General features: G+C 49.4%; 1 protein-coding gene across 6 annotated transcripts in view; it reads right to left on the bottom strand.

The window, feature by feature from the left end:
* The window catches only part of LOC133362645 (solute carrier family 22 member 15-like), a 56,050-nt gene that overhangs the window by 19,114 nt on the left and 16,194 nt on the right, over window positions 1-20,742 (bottom strand). For all 6 annotated transcript variants that reach the window (XM_061581569.1, XM_061581568.1, XM_061581564.1 and 3 more), the window contains exons 3-8: window positions 20,563-20,712; window positions 18,158-18,290; window positions 16,942-17,106; window positions 12,851-12,980; window positions 11,989-12,252; window positions 2,400-2,540 (exon numbers count right to left, since the gene is read on the bottom strand). In XM_061581569.1, coding sequence (XP_061437553.1) covers window positions 2,400-2,540; window positions 11,989-12,252; window positions 12,851-12,980; window positions 16,942-17,106; window positions 18,158-18,290; window positions 20,563-20,712 — 983 coding nt within the window. The remainder of the gene's footprint in view (window positions 1-2,399; window positions 2,541-11,988; window positions 12,253-12,850; window positions 12,981-16,941; window positions 17,107-18,157; window positions 18,291-20,562; window positions 20,713-20,742) is intronic.

The following is a 20,742-nucleotide window of genomic DNA, read 5'->3' on the forward strand; positions in this document are numbered from 1 at the left end:
GTGGCTAAAGCACAGCAAGTTGGCACAGTAGGGGGCACAGGTGGTGCATCAGCCAGTCATCTCGGTCATCTCGGTCAGTCGACCCGTGGCACCTGCTGGGTCTGCCCCGTGACCTCCTGCCAGCGGGCTTTCGACACTTCACGTGGCCTCAAGGTGCACTTGGCCTGGCACAAGCATCGTGGTGACGTCACCGCCACTTAGTGGCGAATGGCGGTTGTTGTTGTTGTTGTTGTGTGTGTGTGTGTGGGGAGCGGCAGTGTAGCGATTAGCGCGCCGTGCTAAGAATCCGGCAAACCACCGCTTACGGCCAACACAAGTGACGATTATCTGAATTGGTCCTGGCCTCCCCTAAATCGACTCCGCCTCAAATGAATACCTGGTCCGGTGTGTGAACATCACCGCTGGGGAGACAAAGGCGGCCAGGTGCTCGCTAACAGCACTTGCTCCAACAGCCTCTTAAGGCGAAACAGATGAACCTCCGTCTGTACAGTCATACCTCGGTATACAACTGCTTTGGAATACGTCGAATTTGGTATACGTCGTGTTTTGACGAGAAAAAATGTCTTGGGATACGACGGGCTTGCTAGAACTTGTATGGGTCGGGATGAGTCACCGCGTACCCGCGTATGCCCCACCCCCAATAAAGCTCTAACAAGCCGTAACAGTATTGTGTGAAATGACCAGACAATGTCACACTTCAGGAACATTCTTAGAACAAGGCAAAAACAAACTTCAATGGACAGGTTTTTAGTAAAACTCAAACCCGGTGAGCCTCAACCAGGTCCAAGCCAAGAAAAGAGACAAAAAAGAGAAAAAACCTCAGAATTTCAGCTTCCTGAAGTTTTAATGGAAGGGGACTCTCCTTCCAAAAAATAACATCTCCTCCCCTTCCTCACCACCATCCTCGTAGGCTATCAACTCCTCTCAGCAAGGCAAAGTGATGTTACTTTTTATTTCAATTTATTGTAATTTACTTATGCATTTATTTTAATTTATTTATGTATTTATTTTAATTTCTACATTTATTTTAATTTACGTATGTGTAGGGGATCTGCGAGCCACCCTCACGGACACGCACCACGCAAACACGACTTCACCCGGACCAAGGCGCGCTAGACGGGAATGTGTATTGGAGATGAGTTAAAGGGCGGAATGCGCGGGACAGGGGTCAGGGGTCAAAGGGCAGTGACGTCACCCGGACCAAGGCGCGCCAGACGGGAATGTGTCTTGGGGATGGGTTAAAGGGCGGAATGCGCTGGACAGGGGTCAGGGGTCAAAGGGCAGTGACGTCACCCGGACCAAGGCGTGCCAGACGGGAATGTGTCTTGGGGATGGGTTAAAGGGCGCTGTGGGACCGGGGTTGGTTGTGGAACGAGTGTAGCTGTGCATTGGTGAACTAAAGAAGTGCTTCAAAATATTCTCTTCATATGCATTTTAGTAATAAGTAGTGTCTAAATTGTTTATACAACCCCATTAATGTATAATATGCCATATAAAATACCATTTCTTACACTCTGGAACGGATTATTTCCTTTCCCTTTATTTCTTACAGGAAAAATTCGTTTGGTATCTACGTCATTTTCGGTATAAGTCCTACCACCTTCTGTAACGAATTAACGACGTATACCGAGGTACCACTGTACCTTTATAGACGTGCGTAGATGGGTGTCGTGTATACTATGAGCCGTGTGTACTATGTGCTTGTGTGTACTATGTGTACTGTGTACTGTGTGTACTGTGTGCCGTGTGTACTGTGTGCCGTGTACTGTGTGTACTGTGTCTACTGTGTGCCGTGTGTACTGTGTGTACTATGCGCTGTGTGTACTGCGTGCACTGTGCGTGGTGTGTACCGTGTGTACTGTGTGTACTGTGTGCCGTGCGTACTGTGTGTACCGTGTGTACCGTGTGTACTGTGTGCCGTGTACTGTGTGTACTGTGTGTACTGTGTGCCGTGTGTACTGTGTGTACTGTGTGCCGTGTGTACTGTGTGTACTGTGTGTACTGTGTGTACTGTGTGCCGTGTGTACTGTGTGTACTGTGTGCCGTGTGCCGTGTGTACTGTGTGTACTGTGTGCCGTGTGTACTGTGTGTACTGTGTGCCGTGTGTACTGTGTGTACTGTGTGCCGTGTGTACTGTGTGTACTGTGTGTACTGTGTGCCGTGTGTACTGTGTGTACTGTGTGTACTGTGTGTGCCACGTGCACTGTGCGCGGTGTGTACTGTGTGTACTGTGTGCCGTGTGTACTGTGTGTACTGTGTGTACTGTGTGCCGTGTGGACTGTGTGCTGTGTGTACTGTGTGTACTGTGTGCACTGTGTGTAGTATGTGTCGTGTGTACTGTGTGTACTGCGTGCACTGTGCGTGGTGTGTACTGTGTGCACGATGCACTAGGTGGGTACCAGGAAGCGTTGATGAGAAACAGGGACAGGGGGTACGAGGGCAGCTCCGCCAGCCCGGAGAGCGCCAGCCCCATGTGGACGTCACGGCTGAGGTCTCCCACGCCCAGCGTGAGGCCGTAATACACGAGGCTGCACACAAACCTGCACACACAGCACACACAGCACACACAGCACACACATCACACACGGCACACACGGCACACACGGCACACACGGCACACACAGCACACACAGCACACACAGCACACACATCACACACAGCACACACGGCACACACGGCACACACGGCACACACAGCACACACAGCACACACAGCACACACATCACACACGGCACACACGGCACACACGGCACACACAGCACACACAGCACACACGACACATCGTACACACGGCACATAGTACACACGGCACATCGTACACACGGCACATACTACACACAGCCCGTAGTACACGAGGCTGCACACAAACCTGCACACACATCACACACATCACACACGACACATCGTACACACGACATATCGTACACACGACACATCGTACACACAGCACACACGGCACATAGTACACACGACATATCGTACACACGACACATCGTACACACAGTACACACAGCACACACAGCACACGACACATACTACACACAGCCCGTAGTACACGAGGCTGCACACAAACCTGCACACACAGCACACACGGCGCATCGTACACACGGCATACACAGCACACACATCACACACAGTACACACGGCGCATCGTACACACAGCACATACTACGCACAGCCCGTAGTACACGAGGCTGCACACAAACCTGCATACACAGCACACACAGTACACACAGCACACACGACACATTGTACACACGGCACATACTACACACGGCACATCGTACACACAGCCTGGAGTACATGAGGCTGCACAAGAAACCTGTACACACTGTACACACGACACAGTACACATGGCACACAGTGCACACAGCTTAACACGTAGGCTTTCGTGGCCAATATCCATAATACAGGTTTTTTTTGGGTTAGATCGCGTAATTACAACTAGCTTCATCAGGCGACAGCCACATCTGTGGATAAATCCCCTTGTTTCGTTCCTTCTGCAGACGTAGATGCCACTGGTTCGTCACATTCTGAAGATGCCATTGGTTCTTCATGTTCTGCAGATGTAGATGCCACCGGTTCTTCACGTTCTGCAGATGTAGATGCCACTGGTTCTTCACGCTCTGCAGACGTAGATACCACTGGTTCTTCACGTTCTGCAGATGTAGATTCCATTAGTTCTTCACGTTCTGCAGATGTAGATGCCACTGGTTCTTCACGTTCTGCAGATGTAGATGCCACCAGTTCTTCACGTTCTGCAGATGTAGATACCACTGGTTCTTCACGTTCTGCAGACGTAGATGCCACTGGTTCTTCACGCTCTGCAGACGTATATACCACTGGTTCGTCACGTTCTGCAGATGTAGATGCCATTGGTTCTTCACGTTCTGCAGATGTAGATGCCACTGATTCTTCACGTTCTGCAGATGTAGATGCCATTGGTTCTTCACGTTCTGCAGATGTAGATGCCATTGGTTCTTCACGTTCTGCAGATTTAGATGCCACTGATTCTTCACGTTTTGCAGATGTAGATGCCACTGGTTCTTCACGTTCTGTAGATGCCACTGGTTCTTCACGTTCTGCAGATATAGATGCCACTGGTTATTCACGTTCTGCAGATGTAGATGCCATTGGTTCTTCACGTTCTGCAGATTTAGATGCCACTGATTCTTCACGTTTTGCAGATGTAGATGCCACTGGTTCTTCACGTTCTGTAGATGCCACTGGTTCTTCACGTTCTGCAGATATAGATGCCACTGGTTCTTCACGATCTGCAGATGTAGATGCCACTGGTTCTTCACGTTCTGTAGATGTAGATGCCACTGGTTCTCCACGTTTTGCAGATGTAGATGCCATTGGTTCTTCACGTTCTGCAGATGTAGATGCCATTGGTTCTTCACGTTCTGCAGATTTAGATGCCACTGATTCTTCACGTTTTGCAGATGTAGATGCCACTGGTTCTTCACGTTCTGTAGATGCCACTGGTTCTTCACGTTCTGCAGATATAGATGCCACTGGTTCTTCACGATCTGCAGATGTAGATGCCACTGGTTCTTCACGTTCTGTAGATGTAGATGCCACTGGTTCTCCACGTTTTGCAGATGTAGATGCCATTGGTTCTTCACGTTCTGCAGATTTAGATGCCACTGGTTCTTCACGTTCTGTAGATGTAGATGCCATTGGTTCTTCACGTTCTGCAGATTTAGATGCCACTGGTTCTTCACATTTTGCAGATGTAGATGCGACTGGTTCTTCACGTTCTGTAGATGCCACTGGTTCTTCACGTTCTGCAGATATAGATGCCACTGGTTCTTCACGATCTGCAGATGTAGATGCCATTGGTTCTTCACGTTCTGTAGATGTAGATGCCATTGGTTCTTCACGTTCTGCAGATGTAGATACCATTGGTTCTTCACGTTCTGCAGATGTAGATGCCATTGGTTCTTTACGTCCTGTAGATGTAGATGCCACTGGTTCTTCACGTTCTGTAGATGTAGATGCCACTGGTTAATCACGTTCTGCAGATGTAGATGCCATTGGTTCTCCACGTTCTGCAGATGTAGATGCCATTGGTTCTTCACGTTCTGCAGATGTAGATGGCACTGATTCTTCACGTTCTGCAGATGTAGATGACACTGGTTCTTCACGTTCTGCAGATGTAGATGCCACCACCGCCATTTATTGCGCGGCGGTCGAACTTACGACTCTCGGTCCGAACGAGCAACTGGACAAACAGACGGGGTTTGTTCGTATCTCTGAAAGTTCGTAAGTTGAATGTTCATAAGCAGAGGAGTACATACATACGTCACGTGTGTGCGAGCGAAGCTCTCCGACCGCGTGTCGCTCTCTCTCTCTCTCTCTCACCACGTGCACATCATTGGTTCTTCACGTTCTGCAGATTTAGATGCCACTGATTCTTCACGTTTTGCAGATGTAGATGCCACTGGTTCTTCACGTTCTGTAGATGCCACTGGTTCTTCACGTTCTGCAGATATAGATGCCACTGGTTCTTCACGATCTGCAGATGTAGATGCCACTGGTTCTTCACGTTCTGTAGATGTAGATGCCACTGGTTCTTCACGTTTTGCAGATGTAGATGCCATTGGTTCTTCACGTTCTGCAGATTTAGATGCCACTGGTTCTTCACGTTCTGTAGATGTAGATGCCATTGGTTCTTCACGTTCTGCAGATTTAGATGCCACTGGTTCTTCACGTTTTGCAGATGTAGATGCCACTGGTTCTTCACGTTCTGTAGATGCCACTGGTTCTTCACGTTCTGCAGATATAGATACCACTGGTTCTTCACGATCTGCAGATGTAGATGCCACTGGTTCTTCACATTCTGTAGATGTAGATGCCACTGGTTCTTCACGTTTTGCAGATGTAGATGCCATTGGTTCTTCACGTTCTGCAGATTTAGATGCCACTGGTTCTTCACGTTCTGTAGATGTAGATGCCATTGGTTCTTCACGTTCTGCATATTTAGATGCCACTGGTTCTTCACGTTTTGCAGATGTAGATGCCACTGGTTCTTCATGTTCTGTAGATGCCACTGGTTCTTCACGTTCTGCAGATATAGATGCCACTGGTTCTTCACGATCTGCAGATGTAGATGCCATTGGTTCTTCACGTTCTGTAGATGTAGATGCCATTGGTTCTTCACGTTCTGCAGATGTAGATGCCATTGGTTCTTCACGTTCTGCAGATGTAGATGCCATTGGTTATTTACGTCCTGTAGATGTAGATGCCACTGGTTCTTCACGTTCTGCAGATGTAGATGCCACTGGTTAATCACGTTCTGCAGATGTAGATGCCATTGGTTCTCCACGTTCTGCAGATGTAGATGCCATTGGTTCTTCACGTTCTGCAGATGTAGATGGCACTGATTCTTCACATTCTGCAGACGTAGATGCCACTGGTTCTTCACGCTCTGCAGACGTATATACCACTGGTTCTTCACGTTCTGCAGATGTAGATGCCATTGGTTCTTCACGTTCTGCAGATGTAGATGCCACTGGTTCTTCACGTTCTGCAGATGTAGATGCCATTGGTTCTTCACGTTCTGCAGATGTAGATGCCATTGGTTCTTCACGTTCTGCAGATTTAGATGCCACTGATTCTTCACGTTTTGCAGATGTAGATGCCACTGGTTCTTCACGTTCTGTAGATGCCACTGGTTCTTCACGTTCTGCAGATATAGATGCCACTGGTTATTCACGTTCTGCAGATGTAGATGCCATTGGTTCTTCACGTTCTGCAGATTTAGATGCCACTGATTCTTCACGTTTTGCAGATGTAGATGCCACTGGTTCTTCACGTTCTGCAGATGCCACTGGTTCTTCACGTTCTGCAGATATAGATGCCACTGGTTCTTCACGATCTGCAGATGTAGATGCCACTGGTTCTTCACGTTCTGTAGATGTAGATGCCACTGGTTCTCCACGTTTTGCAGATGTAGATGCCATTGGTTCTTCACGTTCTGCAGATGTAGATGCCATTGGTTCTTCACGTTCTGCAGATTTAGATGCCACTGATTCTTCACGTTTTGCAGATGTAGATGCCACTGGTTCTTCACGTTCTGTAGATGCCACTGGTTCTTCACGTTCTGCAGATATAGATGCCACTGGTTCTTCACGATCTGCAGATGTAGATGCCACTGGTTCTTCACGTTCTGTAGATGTAGATGCCACTGGTTCTCCACGTTTTGCAGATGTAGATGCCATTGGTTCTTCACGTTCTGCAGATTTAGATGCCACTGGTTCTTCACGTTCTGTAGATGTAGATGCCATTGGTTCTTCACGTTCTGCAGATTTAGATGCCACTGGTTCTTCACGTTTTGCAGATGTAGATGCGACTGGTTCTTCACGTTATGTAGATGCCACTGGTTCTTCACGTTCTGCAGATATAGATGCCACTGGTTCTTCACGATCTGCAGATGTAGATGCCATTGGTTCTTCACGTTCTGTAGATGTAGATGCCATTGGTTCTTCACGTTCTGCAGATGTAGATGCCATTGGTTCTTCACGTTCTGCAGATGTAGATGCCATTGGTTCTTTACGTCCTGTAGATGTAGATGCCACTGGTTCTTCACGTTCTGCAGATGTAGATGCCACTGGTTAATCACGTTCTGCAGATGTAGATGCCATTGGTTCTCCACGTTCTGCAGATGTAGATGCCATTGGTTCTTCACGTTCTGCAGATGTAGATGGCACTGATTCTTCACGTTCTGCAGATGTAGATGACACTGGTTCTTCACGTTCTGCAGATGTAGATGCCACCACCGCCATTTATTGCGCGGCGGTCGAACTTACGACTCTCGGTCCGAACGAGCAACTGGACAAACAGACGGGGTTTGTTCGTATCTCTGAAAGTTCGTAAGTTGAATGTTCATAAGCAGAGGAGTACATACATACGTCACGTGTGTGCGAGCGAAGCTCTCCGACCGCGTGTCGCTCTCTCTCTCTCTCTCTCACCACGTGCACATCATTGGTTCTTCACGTTCTGCAGATTTAGATGCCACTGATTCTTCACGTTTTGCAGATGTAGATGCCACTGGTTCTTCACGTTCTGTAGATGCCACTGGTTCTTCACGTTCTGCAGATATAGATGCCACTGGTTCTTCACGATCTGCAGATGTAGATGCCACTGGTTCTTCACGTTCTGTAGATGTAGATGCCACTGGTTCTTCACGTTTTGCAGATGTAGATGCCATTGGTTCTTCACGTTCTGCAGATTTAGATGCCACTGGTTCTTCACGTTCTGTAGATGTAGATGCCATTGGTTCTTCACGTTCTGCAGATTTAGATGCCACTGGTTCTTCACGTTTTGCAGATGTAGATGCCACTGGTTCTTCACGTTCTGTAGATGCCACTGGTTCTTCACGTTCTGCAGATATAGATACCACTGGTTCTTCACGATCTGCAGATGTAGATGCCACTGGTTCTTCACATTCTGTAGATGTAGATGCCACTGGTTCTTCACGTTTTGCAGATGTAGATGCCATTGGTTCTTCACGTTCTGCAGATTTAGATGCCACTGGTTCTTCACGTTCTGTAGATGTAGATGCCATTGGTTCTTCACGTTCTGCAGATTTAGATGCCACTGGTTCTTCACGTTTTGCAGATGTAGATGCCACTGGTTCTTCATGTTCTGTAGATGCCACTGGTTCTTCACGTTCTGCAGATATAGATGCCACTGGTTCTTCACGATCTGCAGATGTAGATGCCATTGGTTCTTCACGTTCTGTAGATGTAGATGCCATTGGTTCTTCACGTTCTGCAGATGTAGATGCCATTGGTTCTTCACGTTCTGCAGATGTAGATGCCATTGGTTATTTACGTCCTGTAGATGTAGATGCCACTGGTTCTTCACGTTCTGCAGATGTAGATGCCACTGGTTAATCACGTTCTGCAGATGTAGATGCCATTGGTTCTCCACGTTCTGCAGATGTAGATGCCATTGGTTCTTCACGTTCTGCAGATGTAGATGGCACTGATTCTTCACATTCTGCAGACGTAGATGCCACTGGTTCTTCACGCTCTGCAGACGTATATACCACTGGTTCTTCACGTTCTGCAGATGTAGATGCCATTGGTTCTTCACGTTCTGCAGATGTAGATGCCACTGGTTCTTCACGTTCTGCAGATGTAGATGCCATTGGTTCTTCACGTTCTGCAGATGTAGATGCCATTGGTTCTTCACGTTCTGCAGATTTAGATGCCACTGATTCTTCACATTTTGCAGATGTAGATGCCACTGGTTCTTCACGTTCTGTAGATGCCACTGGTTCTTCACGTTCTGCAGATATAGATGCCACTGGTTATTCACGTTCTGCAGATGTAGATGCCATTGGTTCTTCACGTTCTGCAGATTTAGATGCCACTGATTCTTCACGTTTTGCAGATGTAGATGCCACTGGTTCTTCACGTTCTGCAGATGCCACTGGTTCTTCACGTTCTGCAGATATAGATGCCACTGGTTCTTCACGATCTGCAGATGTAGATGCCACTGGTTCTTCACGTTCTGTAGATGTAGATGCCACTGGTTCTCCACGTTTTGCAGATGTAGATGCCATTGGTTCTTCACGTTCTGCAGATGTAGATGCCATTGGTTCTTCACGTTCTGCAGATTTAGATGCCACTGATTCTTCACGTTTTGCAGATGTAGATGCCACTGGTTCTTCACGTTCTGTAGATGCCACTGGTTCTTCACGTTCTGCAGATATAGATGCCACTGGTTCTTCACGATCTGCAGATGTAGATGCCACTGGTTCTTCACGTTCTGTAGATGTAGATGCCACTGGTTCTCCACGTTTTGCAGATGTAGATGCCATTGGTTCTTCACGTTCTGCAGATTTAGATGCCACTGGTTCTTCACGTTCTGTAGATGTAGATGCCATTGGTTCTTCACGTTCTGCAGATTTAGATGCCACTGGTTCTTCACGTTTTGCAGATGTAGATGCGACTGGTTCTTCACGTTCTGTAGATGCCACTGGTTCTTCACGTTCTGCAGATATAGATGCCACTGGTTCTTCACGATCTGCAGATGTAGATGCCATTGGTTCTTCACGTTCTGTAGATGTAGATGCCATTGGTTCTTCACGTTCTGCAGATGTAGATGCCATTGGTTCTTCACGTTCTGCAGATGTAGATGCCATTGGTTCTTTACGTCCTGTAGATGTAGATGCCACTGGTTCTTCACGTTCTGCAGATGTAGATGCCACTGGTTAATCACGTTCTGCAGATGTAGATGCCATTGGTTCTCCACGTTCTGCAGATGTAGATGCCATTGGTTCTTCACGTTCTGCAGATGTAGATGGCACTGATTCTTCACGTTCTGCAGATGTAGATGACACTGGTTCTTCACGTTCTGCAGATGTAGATGCCACCACCGCCATTTATTGCGCGGCGGTCGAACTTACGACTCTCGGTCCGAACGGGCAACTGGACAAACAGACGGGGTTTGTTCGTATCTCTGAAAGTTCGTAAGTTGAATGTTCATAAGCAGAGGAGTACATACATACGTCACGTGTGTGCGAGCGAAGCTCTCCGACCGCGTGTCGCTCTCTCTCTCTCTCACCACGTGCACATCATTGGTTCTTCACGTTCTGCAGATTTAGATGCCACTGATTCTTCACGTTTGCAGATGTAGATGCCACTGGTTCTTCACGTTCTGTAGATGCCACTGGTTCTTCACGTTCTGCAGATATAGATGCCACTGGTTCTTCACGATCTGCAGATGTAGATGCCACTGGTTCTTCACGTTCTGTAGATGTAGATGCCACTGGTTCTTCACGTTTTGCAGATGTAGATGCCATTGGTTCTTCACGTTCTGCAGATTTAGATGCCACTGGTTCTTCACGTTCTGTAGATGTAGATGCCATTGGTTCTTCACGTTCTGCAGATTTAGATGCCACTGGTTCTTCACGTTTTGCAGATGTAGATGCCACTGGTTCTTCACGTTCTGTAGATGCCACTGGTTCTTCACGTTCTGCAGATATAGATGCCACTGGTTCTTCACGATCTGCAGATGTAGATGCCACTGGTTCTTCACATTCTGTAGATGTAGATGCCACTGGTTCTTCACGTTTTGCAGATGTAGATGCCATTGGTTCTTCACGTTCTGCAGATTTAGATGCCACTGGTTCTTCACGTTCTGTAGATGTAGATGCCATTGGTTCTTCACGTTCTGCAGATTTAGATGCCACTGGTTCTTCACGTTTTGCAGATGTAGATGCCACTGGTTCTTCACGTTCTGTAGATGCCACTGGTTCTTCACGTTCTGCAGATATAGATGCCACTGGTTCTTCACGATCTGCAGATGTAGATGCCATTGGTTCTTCACGTTCTGTAGATGTAGATGCCATTGGTTCTTCACGTTCTGCAGATGTAGATGCCATTGGTTCTTCACGTTCTGCAGATGTAGATGCCATTGGTTATTTACATCCTGTAGATGTAGATGCCACTGGTTCTTCACGTTCTGCAGATGTAGATGCCACTGGTTAATCACGTTCTGCAGATGTAGATGCCATTGGTTCTCCACGTTCTGCAGATGTAGATGCCATTGGTTCTTCACGTTCTGCAGATGTAGATGGCACTGATTCTTCACGTTCTGCAGATGTAGATGACACTGGTTCTTCACGTTCTGCAGATGTAGATGCCATTGGTTCTCCACGTTCTGCAGATGTAGATGCCATTGGTTCTTCACGTTCTGCAGATGTAGATGGCACTGATTCTTCACGTTCTGCAGATGTAGATGACACTGGTTCTTCACGTTCTGCAGATGTAGATGCCACCACCGCCATCTATTGCGCGGCGGTCGAACTTACGACTCTCGGTCCGAACGGGCAACTGGACAAACAGACGGGGTTTGTTCGTATCTCTGAAAGTTCGTAAGTTGAATGTTCATAAGCAGAGGAGTACATACATACGTCACGTGTGTGCGAGCGAAGCTCTCCGACCGCGTGTCGCTCTCTCTCTCTCTCACCACGTGTACATCATGACGAGCGTGCGCGTGCGCAGAACCGGGTGAGTCCCCACATCCATCAGCGATCCCCCCGCCGCGCCCCCCCCCCTCGCCGCCCCCACCTCCCCCGAGCCTCGCAGCGGGCGCAGCTGCACTTGGGGCGGGGGGAGGGAGCCGGTCGCCGTGGCTCCGACGTTGCCCCTGGCGATGAGGGACAGCGTCTTCTCCGCCTCCACGATACGACCACGGGAATGCAGCCACCGCGGGGACTCGGGCAGCAGCCACCTGGGGGGCGAGCGCACACACAGACACGCATACACACACAGACACGCGCACACACACATAGACATACACGCACACACACACAGACACGCGCACACACAGACACACACACGCACACACAGACACACGCACGCACACACAGACACACACACGCACACACAGACACGCGCACACACACACAGACACACGCACGCACACACAGACACACGCACGCACACACAGACACGCGCACACACACATAGACATACACGCACACACACACAGACACGCGCACACACAGACACACACACGCACACACAGACATACGCACACACAGACACACGCACGCACACACAGACACACGCACACACAGACACGCACACACACACACACGCACACACACACACATAGACATGCACACACGTACACGCATACACGCGCACACACACATACACGCGCACACACACGGACACGCGCACGCGCATACACACGCGCACACACATGCACACCCGTGTTATAGAATTGTTATAGGATTGTGTAATAGGGAATGTGTTATAGGATTGTGTTTAGGATGGTGTTAAACGATTGTGCTTTCGGGGCGGCGTGTAGTGGGGGTGGTTACAGCGAGGCGAGGAGCAGCAGCACCCCGGGGACGTTGGCCGTCAGCGTGAGCCAGCGCCAGGGCCTCACCGCCACCCCCAGCGCCGCAAACACCACCAGGCCCAGCGCAAAGAACGCGCTGTACAGGGACCCTGAGCACGCACGCACACAAACACAAACATCCCCCGTGTAACCTTCAACAGACCGTTGGGGCGAGTGCTGTTAGAAGCGAGCAGCAGCGCCTACGAAGGTCGGCACTGTGGCACACGAGGGGGTGGGTTGCCAGCACCACGCCCGGCCGCCTTTGTCTCCCCAGTGGCGATGTTTACTACACATCACACCGGCTACTCATTTGAGGCCGAGTCGACCTAGGGGAGGGCCAGGACCGGTTCAGATAATCGTCACTGGTGTTGGTGGCCGTGAGCGGGAATCGAACTCGGGTCGCCCGGTTCGTGACGCAGTGCTAACCGCTGCGCCACCGCTCCCCGTACGCACACACAAGACAAAGACCACCCGTATAGCCTTGAACAGACTGATGGGGCAAGTTCTGTTCGTGAGCACCTCTGAAGGTCGGACAGACTCCAAAATGGCGACGTTTACTACACACGGGAACCAGGTACTCATTTGTATGTGTGTATGTTCAACTTCTTTTTCACCGTATGTTGCCATCCGTGTAAATAGTAACGTAGTGTATCGTAGCGTAGTGTATGGTAGTGTAGTGATGTATATTGAGTCACTATGGCGTTAGCGCCAGAGAGAAGAGTGTAACTGTGCGTCTTAGAGCCTCTCTCTGTCACCTATGGCATACGGGACAGTCTCGGTGAACCCAAGAGGGCATGTGACCAGCAGAGGATAAGGACGGGGGCCAGAAGGGGACCGAAGGGGGGATACGTTAAGTAAAGTTGCAGAACCTTCTGGGAAGATCCCGAAGGGGGCGTGGCGGAGGGCGGAGTGAGGCCACGCCCAGGAGGATAAAAGGGCAGTCCCGGGAGCGTTCTGGGCTGTCTTCTGGAATCAACCCCCCGCGCTACGCTCTTCGGCTTATGCTCTTCGGGCTTCGGTCGTCACATTCAACATCGTGGGTCAGGCAGTAATTTACTGACCTGCCGCGTTTATATGGTAACCTTGTTGGGGTCTAGCTCCGTGGTAGTTACGACGTAGTTAGTTATCCCGAGTGTTTATGTAGTTTATGTAGTTACCCTGTTGGGGTGTATAATAAACGTGTTGCCTCCACGTTACCAGTGTCTGCCTCCGTGGGACCCACTACATTAGTGTAGTGTAGTACAAAGTAGTGTAGTGTATAGTAATGTAGTGTATAGTGTGGCGTATAGCAGTGTAGTGTACTATAGTAGTGTATAGTGTAGTGTATGTATGCCTCCCAAAAACTAACCCCTCGTCCACATCGTGGGAGGTGGTAACAGGTAAAGTACAGGATTGCCAGACAGGGCGAGGTATGGTGAGTGGTTCGACCACCTGGGCCGCTTCGGTAACCAACGAGGCCTGTCTGGACTCACCTGGAAACGCGCAGCCTAACGGGGCTCTGGTTAGCCACTTAGGCTAAGGGAGTAAACCCCGATAAAATCCCGGGTGGATACCAAGTGGCCAACGGCCCACCTAGGTGGGGCGTTGGCCACTTGACGGAGGAGCCACTGGATGTCTGGTGCTTCAGGACAAGCCTTCCACTCGTCTTGGTTTTCTGCCTCACCATTGGACCCAGGCTTGGTTCCTGGTTAAGCCCCGTGCGGTAGGCTGGTGTGCAACAGACACTGCACATAAATTAATTCACGCACTGGCACCCTCCAAGGAAACTGTACCATCGCACCACAACACTACGCACCCAAAGCCCTTGGGCGATTGGCAAGTGGCGAGCGGGGCAGGCCTATGCAGCTAAAAGCTCCTAGACACAACACAGAACCAAAACTGCGGCTATTAGAAGGTCGCCACACACTCGGCTTAGGCAGCAGTGCATCCCGGCAGCTGTAGCTGTGACTGAGCAGCCCACGAGGATCCACTCTGCTCACCCCAAATGGGGAGGGGGCTAGAAAAGGTGCCCTAAACGTAGCCTTCTGAGCAACATCCTGTCTGGCTTACCACGACCAGAGGGAGCATCAATAATTGCGGTCGAAACAAAAAGAAAAATAACCTAAACATTGCATCCTGGAATGTCAGGACCCTCACAGACAACCCAAACTCGCAACGTCCAGAGCGCCGAACAGCTCTTGTGGCGCGCGAGCCGAGACAATTTAATATCCAAATTGCCGCCCTCAGCGAAACCCGTCTGGCAGATGAAGGCCAACTGACCGAGCTAAGTGGAGGCTACACCTTCTTGTGGAAGGGTAAATCAGCGCATGAACGACACCTGCATGGCGTAGGGTTTGCAATAGACAACGTGCTCATCGGCAGCTTAGGTGAGCTTCCAATTGGTATCAATGAGCGTTTTATGCCTCTATGAAACTCGCAAAAGACCAACATGTAACCACCATTGTCACAGTCTTCAAAAAAGGTGACAAGTCAGACTTTGACAACTACAGAATCTCTCTTCGTGCCACTGCTGGAAAAATACTGGCAAGAATCCGACTAAACAGACTTCCACCACTTGCTGAAAAACTCCTTGCTGAGTCGCAGACTGGCTTTCGACCTGGCAGGGGAACCTCGGACATGATCTTCTCAGCCCGTCAACTCCAAGACAAGTGCCAGGAGCAGAGACTACCATTGTACATGGCCTTCTTTGATTTTACTAAAGCTTTTGATTCTGTTAATCGTGATGCACTATGGAGAATCCTTCTGAGACATGGCTGCCCAACAAAATGTGTTAACCCCCTCCGTCTGTTGCGTGACGGTACGAAGGCTGTCATCCTCTCTGATGGTGAAACCTCAGAGCCAATCGAAGTTAAGGTGTGAAGCAAGGCTGCGTTATTGCACCAACTCTTTTCTCCATCTTCCTGACGGGAATGGTTCATCTGACAGAGAACAGATAATACTGGTAGGAACCACCTGGTTACACCAGCCCACAGGGGATTATTGTGTCCGTCGTGCAGGGAAGGGCTGGGTGGGGAGGGAGGGGCTGGGTGGGGAGGGGAGGGTGGGGAGGGGCTGGGTGGGGAGGGAGGGGCTGGGTGGGGAGGGGAGGGTGGGGAGGGGCTGGTTGGGGAGGGGCTGGTCACCCCGTGGTGCCCTTATAAAACTCAACGTTTAACCTACTCACGCCGGCTTGTGCCCACCCTCACAGTCGGGCATATTTGCGGAATACACCACGCCGCCGTTAATCCTGGCCATTGACCGAGCAGCCCAACGTTCCTACCAGCTCCCTCCGCAGGAATGTGTTATAGGAAGGAAGAGCGCTCCAGACGGCCCCAGAAGCACGTCTGAAAGCGCCGTGCGATGCGGTCACCGTCTTTGTTCGACGGTCAGCCAAAAGCCGTTGCTGCTGCTGCTGCGAGGATGACCGGAGTTCGCATGGTGATGGGTGTGTCCTCCTTAACAAGATCAGCGAGGTATCGTGGTTCATTCGTGGCGATCACTTTGCGTGCGTGTGATGAGCGCGACCTCACAATGTGTTCGTTCGGCAACCGGAAGCCAATGCAAACTCGGCAAAAGTAACCAAAACAGTTTCCAAAGTAACCAAAAAGTTACTAAAAAGTGACCAAAAAAGTTTCCAAAGTAACGAAAAAAGTAACCAAAAATTACCAAAAAAGTAACCGAAGTAACCAATTTTTTTTTACCAAAGTAACAAACAAAGCAACTAAAGTAACCAAAAAATTACCAAAAAGGTTACCTCTAAAGTTACCAAAGTAACCAAAAAAGTTACTAAAAAAGTAACCAAAATAACCTGAAAAGTGACCAACGTAACGAAAAAAGTGACCAATTGCGAATCGTAATATTTGGCCATGGAAGCCTCCGTGTACAAATGAACGTTCACTCACCACCGCGCGGCACACGGCCGGATCTCGTAGTCTCCTGTCACGGCAGCGCACCACAGAAAAGTTTTGCACACGATGCGGTCCCCTTTGCGAACGTTTTCGCCGGCTCGTTTTACAACCGCGACGCCATTACAAATTTGCGTGTGTCGGGGGGGGGGGGGTGGCGTGGCGAGCGCGCGGTGGCTCGACTTACCGGTGCTACCCCAGTAGGCGGAGCCCACGTACTCCTGGAGGAGGACGAAGGAGACGAGGGCGGTGCCGCCGTTGGCGACGCCGACGACGAGTCGCGACGCGCAGAACCAGCGCCACGTGGGCGACAGCGCCGACGCGAGGCCGCCCAAGACATCCACCAGCAGCCCTGCGCCCACGACGCCGCCACAAAGACGAAGATCCCCTTAGCAGACTGTTGGGGGCAAGTGCTGTAAGCGAGTAGCAACTACGAAGGCCGGCATGGCAAATACAAAGACAAAGATACCCCGTGTAGCTTTAACAGACGGTTGGGGTCAAGTGCTGTCTAGCAAGCAGAACCTAGGAAGGCTGGCACGGCAAAAAAAAACACAAACATCCCCCGTGTAGCCGTAACAGACTGTGTGGGTCAAGTGCTGTGAGAGAGTAGCAACTACGAAGGCTGGCAGGACAAAAAAAGATGAAGATACCCCGTGTAGCCTTAAAGAGTTAAAGGCTATCCGGGGGTACGTTTATCTCGTGGTGGCGAGATGTTAACTCCATTGCCCGGTATACAGGAGGTCGTGGGTTCGATCTCAACCCTGACTCCTGCATATTTGTAGATTTAATTTCTCTCTCCCCGTGATCGCGTGGATTTTTCTCCGGCTCCTCCGGTTTTTCCCCTCCATGTTTAGAAACATACATTAATCGAGTCTTTGGCTGCTCCATTGGAACCTCATTTGCCAGTAAAAAATATAATAGTTTTTTTACCCTTCTATCTGGCAACAAAACTGACACCTTTTTTACAAGGAGTCATATTTGCATAGATTATCAGAGTTATGTTTTTGTTTGCATTATGGCTGCAGGTATTGTGGTCTATGCAAACATGAAAAAGGTGTCAGTTTTGTTGCCAGATAGAAGGGTAAAAAAACAATTATCTTTGGCTGCTATAAATATACACACGACAATAACCAACTTTGTTGAGCCGCCATTTGTGGCCAGGTCGCTTCTGAAATAGATCCTGGTAGCTCAGTGGGCCTTACCTGGTAAAATGAAAAGAGTTCAGTTCATAGTTTACAGAGCGACACGCAAACTCCAAATAAACACGCATCGTCAGGCGAGGTAGTTAACATCTCATCCAACCAAAGACAAAGATCCCCCGCATAGCCTTAACAAACTGTCGGGGGGGGGGGAGCAAGAGGTGTTAGCGAGCAGAACGCGACGTTTCTGTGCGTATTCTGTACCGATGAGGTAGACGCGCCTCCTGCCGTACAGGTCGGAGCACTGGCCAAAGACGAGGGAGCCGAGCAGCACCCCGCAGAAGTAGAGCGAGGACGCCAGCCCCACCAGGATGGCAGCGTCATCTCCCAGAGCCCACTGCACACAAACACATACGCACGCACGTACACATACACACACCACCTCTATAAACACACACACGTACATATACACACCACCTCTATACACACACACACACGTACATACACACACCACCTCTATACACATACACACACGTACATACACACACCACCTCTATAAACACACACACACGTACATATACACACCACCTCTATAAACAACAAAGATCCCCCATATAGCCTTAACAGACTTTAGGGGCAAGTGCTGTTATCGAGCACCTATGAAGGCCGGAACGGTACACGAGGGGGTGGGTGGCCAGCACCACGCCCGACCGCCTTTGTCTCCCTAGTGACGATGTTTACACACCGCACCAGGTACTCATTTGAAGCCGAGTCGACCTAGGGGAGGCCCAAAACCGGTTCAGATAATCGTCACTGGTGTTGGCCGTGAGCAGGAATCGAACCCGTGTCGCCGGGTTCATAGCGCATCGCACTAACCACTACACTACCGCTCCGCACACCTCTATAAACACACACACACACACGTACATTTTTTTTCGATTTAAAGCTTTCGTGACTGCAGGGATTCATCTTCTTGGTTCTTTCGGTAAAGTCACGTAGAAGGGAAGTAATAAAATAATAAAAATAAAACAACATTTTTTTTTATTATTTTTATTATTTTATTACTTCCCTTCTACGTGACTTTACCGAAAGAACCAAGAAGACACACGTACATATACACACCACCTCTATAAACACCAACCAACCAACCGCCATTCGCCACTAAGTGGCGGTGACGTCACCACGACGCTTGTGCCAGGCCATGTGCACCTTGAGGCCACGTGAAGTGTCGAACGCCCGCTGGCAGGAGGTCACGGGGCAGACCCAGGTGCCAAGGGTCGATTGACTGAGATGACTGGCTGATGCACCACCCGTGCCCCCTACTGTGTGGTTGGCCAGCACCACGCACGGCCGCCTTTACGTCTCTAGCGGCGATGTTTACACGTAGCACCGGGTACTCATTTGAGGCCGAGTCGACCTAGGGGAAGCCCAGGACCGGTACGGATAATCGTCACTGGTGTTGGCTGTGAGCACGAATCGAACTTGGGTTCATAGGGCAGCACGCTAACCGCTTCACTGCCGCTCCCCACACACCACGATGCAATAAGATAAAAAAACATCTCTCATGCAATCTCCGTGGATTATTAAGAATACAGACAATTGTTTTGTTTCCTTTATATATTGTAAAAAAAAATATGTTTCGATTTAAAGCTTTCGTGACTGCAGGGATTCATCTTCTCGGCTGCTTGCGTTGTGGCCGAAACGTCGTGAGAATTATTTTATTATGTTTTTATTTTTATTATTTTATTACTTCCCTTCTACGTGACTTTATCGAAAGAACCAAGAAAACAAAATATGGTTTAGTTTCACAGTGGTACCTCGGTATACGTCGTTAATTCGTTCCAGAAGGTAGGACTTATACCGAAAATGACGTATACCAAACTAATTTTTCCCATAAGAAATAAACGGAAAGGAAACAATCCGTTCCAGAGTATAAGAAATGATATTTTGTATGACATTATACATTAATGGTGTTGTTTAAAATAATTTAGACACTACTTATTACTAAAATGCATACATAAATTAAAATAAATTGAAATAAAAATAAAAAGTAACATCACTTTACCTTGCTGAGAGGAGTTGATAGCCTACGAGGATGGTGGTGAGGGAGGGGAGGAGTGGTGAACGGGGTCTACGCGGTGACTCATCCCGACCCATACAAGTTCTAGCAAGTACGTCATATCCCAAGCAAGACGTCGTATCCCAAGATGTGTTTTTCTCGTCAAAACACGACGTATACCAAATTCGACGTATTCCAAAGCGGTGGTATACCGAGGTATAACTGTATTTGTACATATTTGTGAAGCGATGCGTTTACCTTCACTAAACTGTTTTTGTAACCCTCTGACCCCCGTGCCCCTGCTGGACATCTGCAGTCTAAACAAAGATTCTGATTCTTAACTCGCAACACTGCGCCGCCGCCGCCACTGCCGCACAGGATTCACTCGCTCTGCGAGAGAGAGGACGACTCAAGAGGCGCCCGGAGGAGGAACCACGGACGACCAGTGCAGCATCTACACATGTTGAACTTCTTTCACATCATACGTAGCCAACCGTGCGTGCTAATCCCGGGGTATGTTGGAGAGCAAATCCACAACATTTACAGATCCACAACAGGCGTGTCCCTGAGGCGTGCCCCTGAGGCTTGCCGCTGAGCTGTGTCGCGTTACCTCTGTGACTACAGAAGAGCCGTTGGCGGCTGGTAAGGGAGGCGAGGTCCTGCGGGAGGCCTCCGGGGAGACGGCGCGTGGGCGCGTGGGGCCAGCGGACGGGATTTGTCCAATGAGGATAATCAGCACAGCCTGGAACGCCAAGTACACCTGCGGAGGGACACGGAGATTCCCAACACC

This window comes from Lethenteron reissneri, unplaced genomic scaffold, assembly GCF_015708825.2.
Source record: "Lethenteron reissneri isolate LAM-NWPU_2019-01 unplaced genomic scaffold, ASM1570882v1 scaffold_1563, whole genome shotgun sequence".
Lineage (NCBI taxonomy): Eukaryota > Metazoa > Chordata > Hyperoartia > Petromyzontiformes > Petromyzontidae > Lethenteron > Lethenteron reissneri.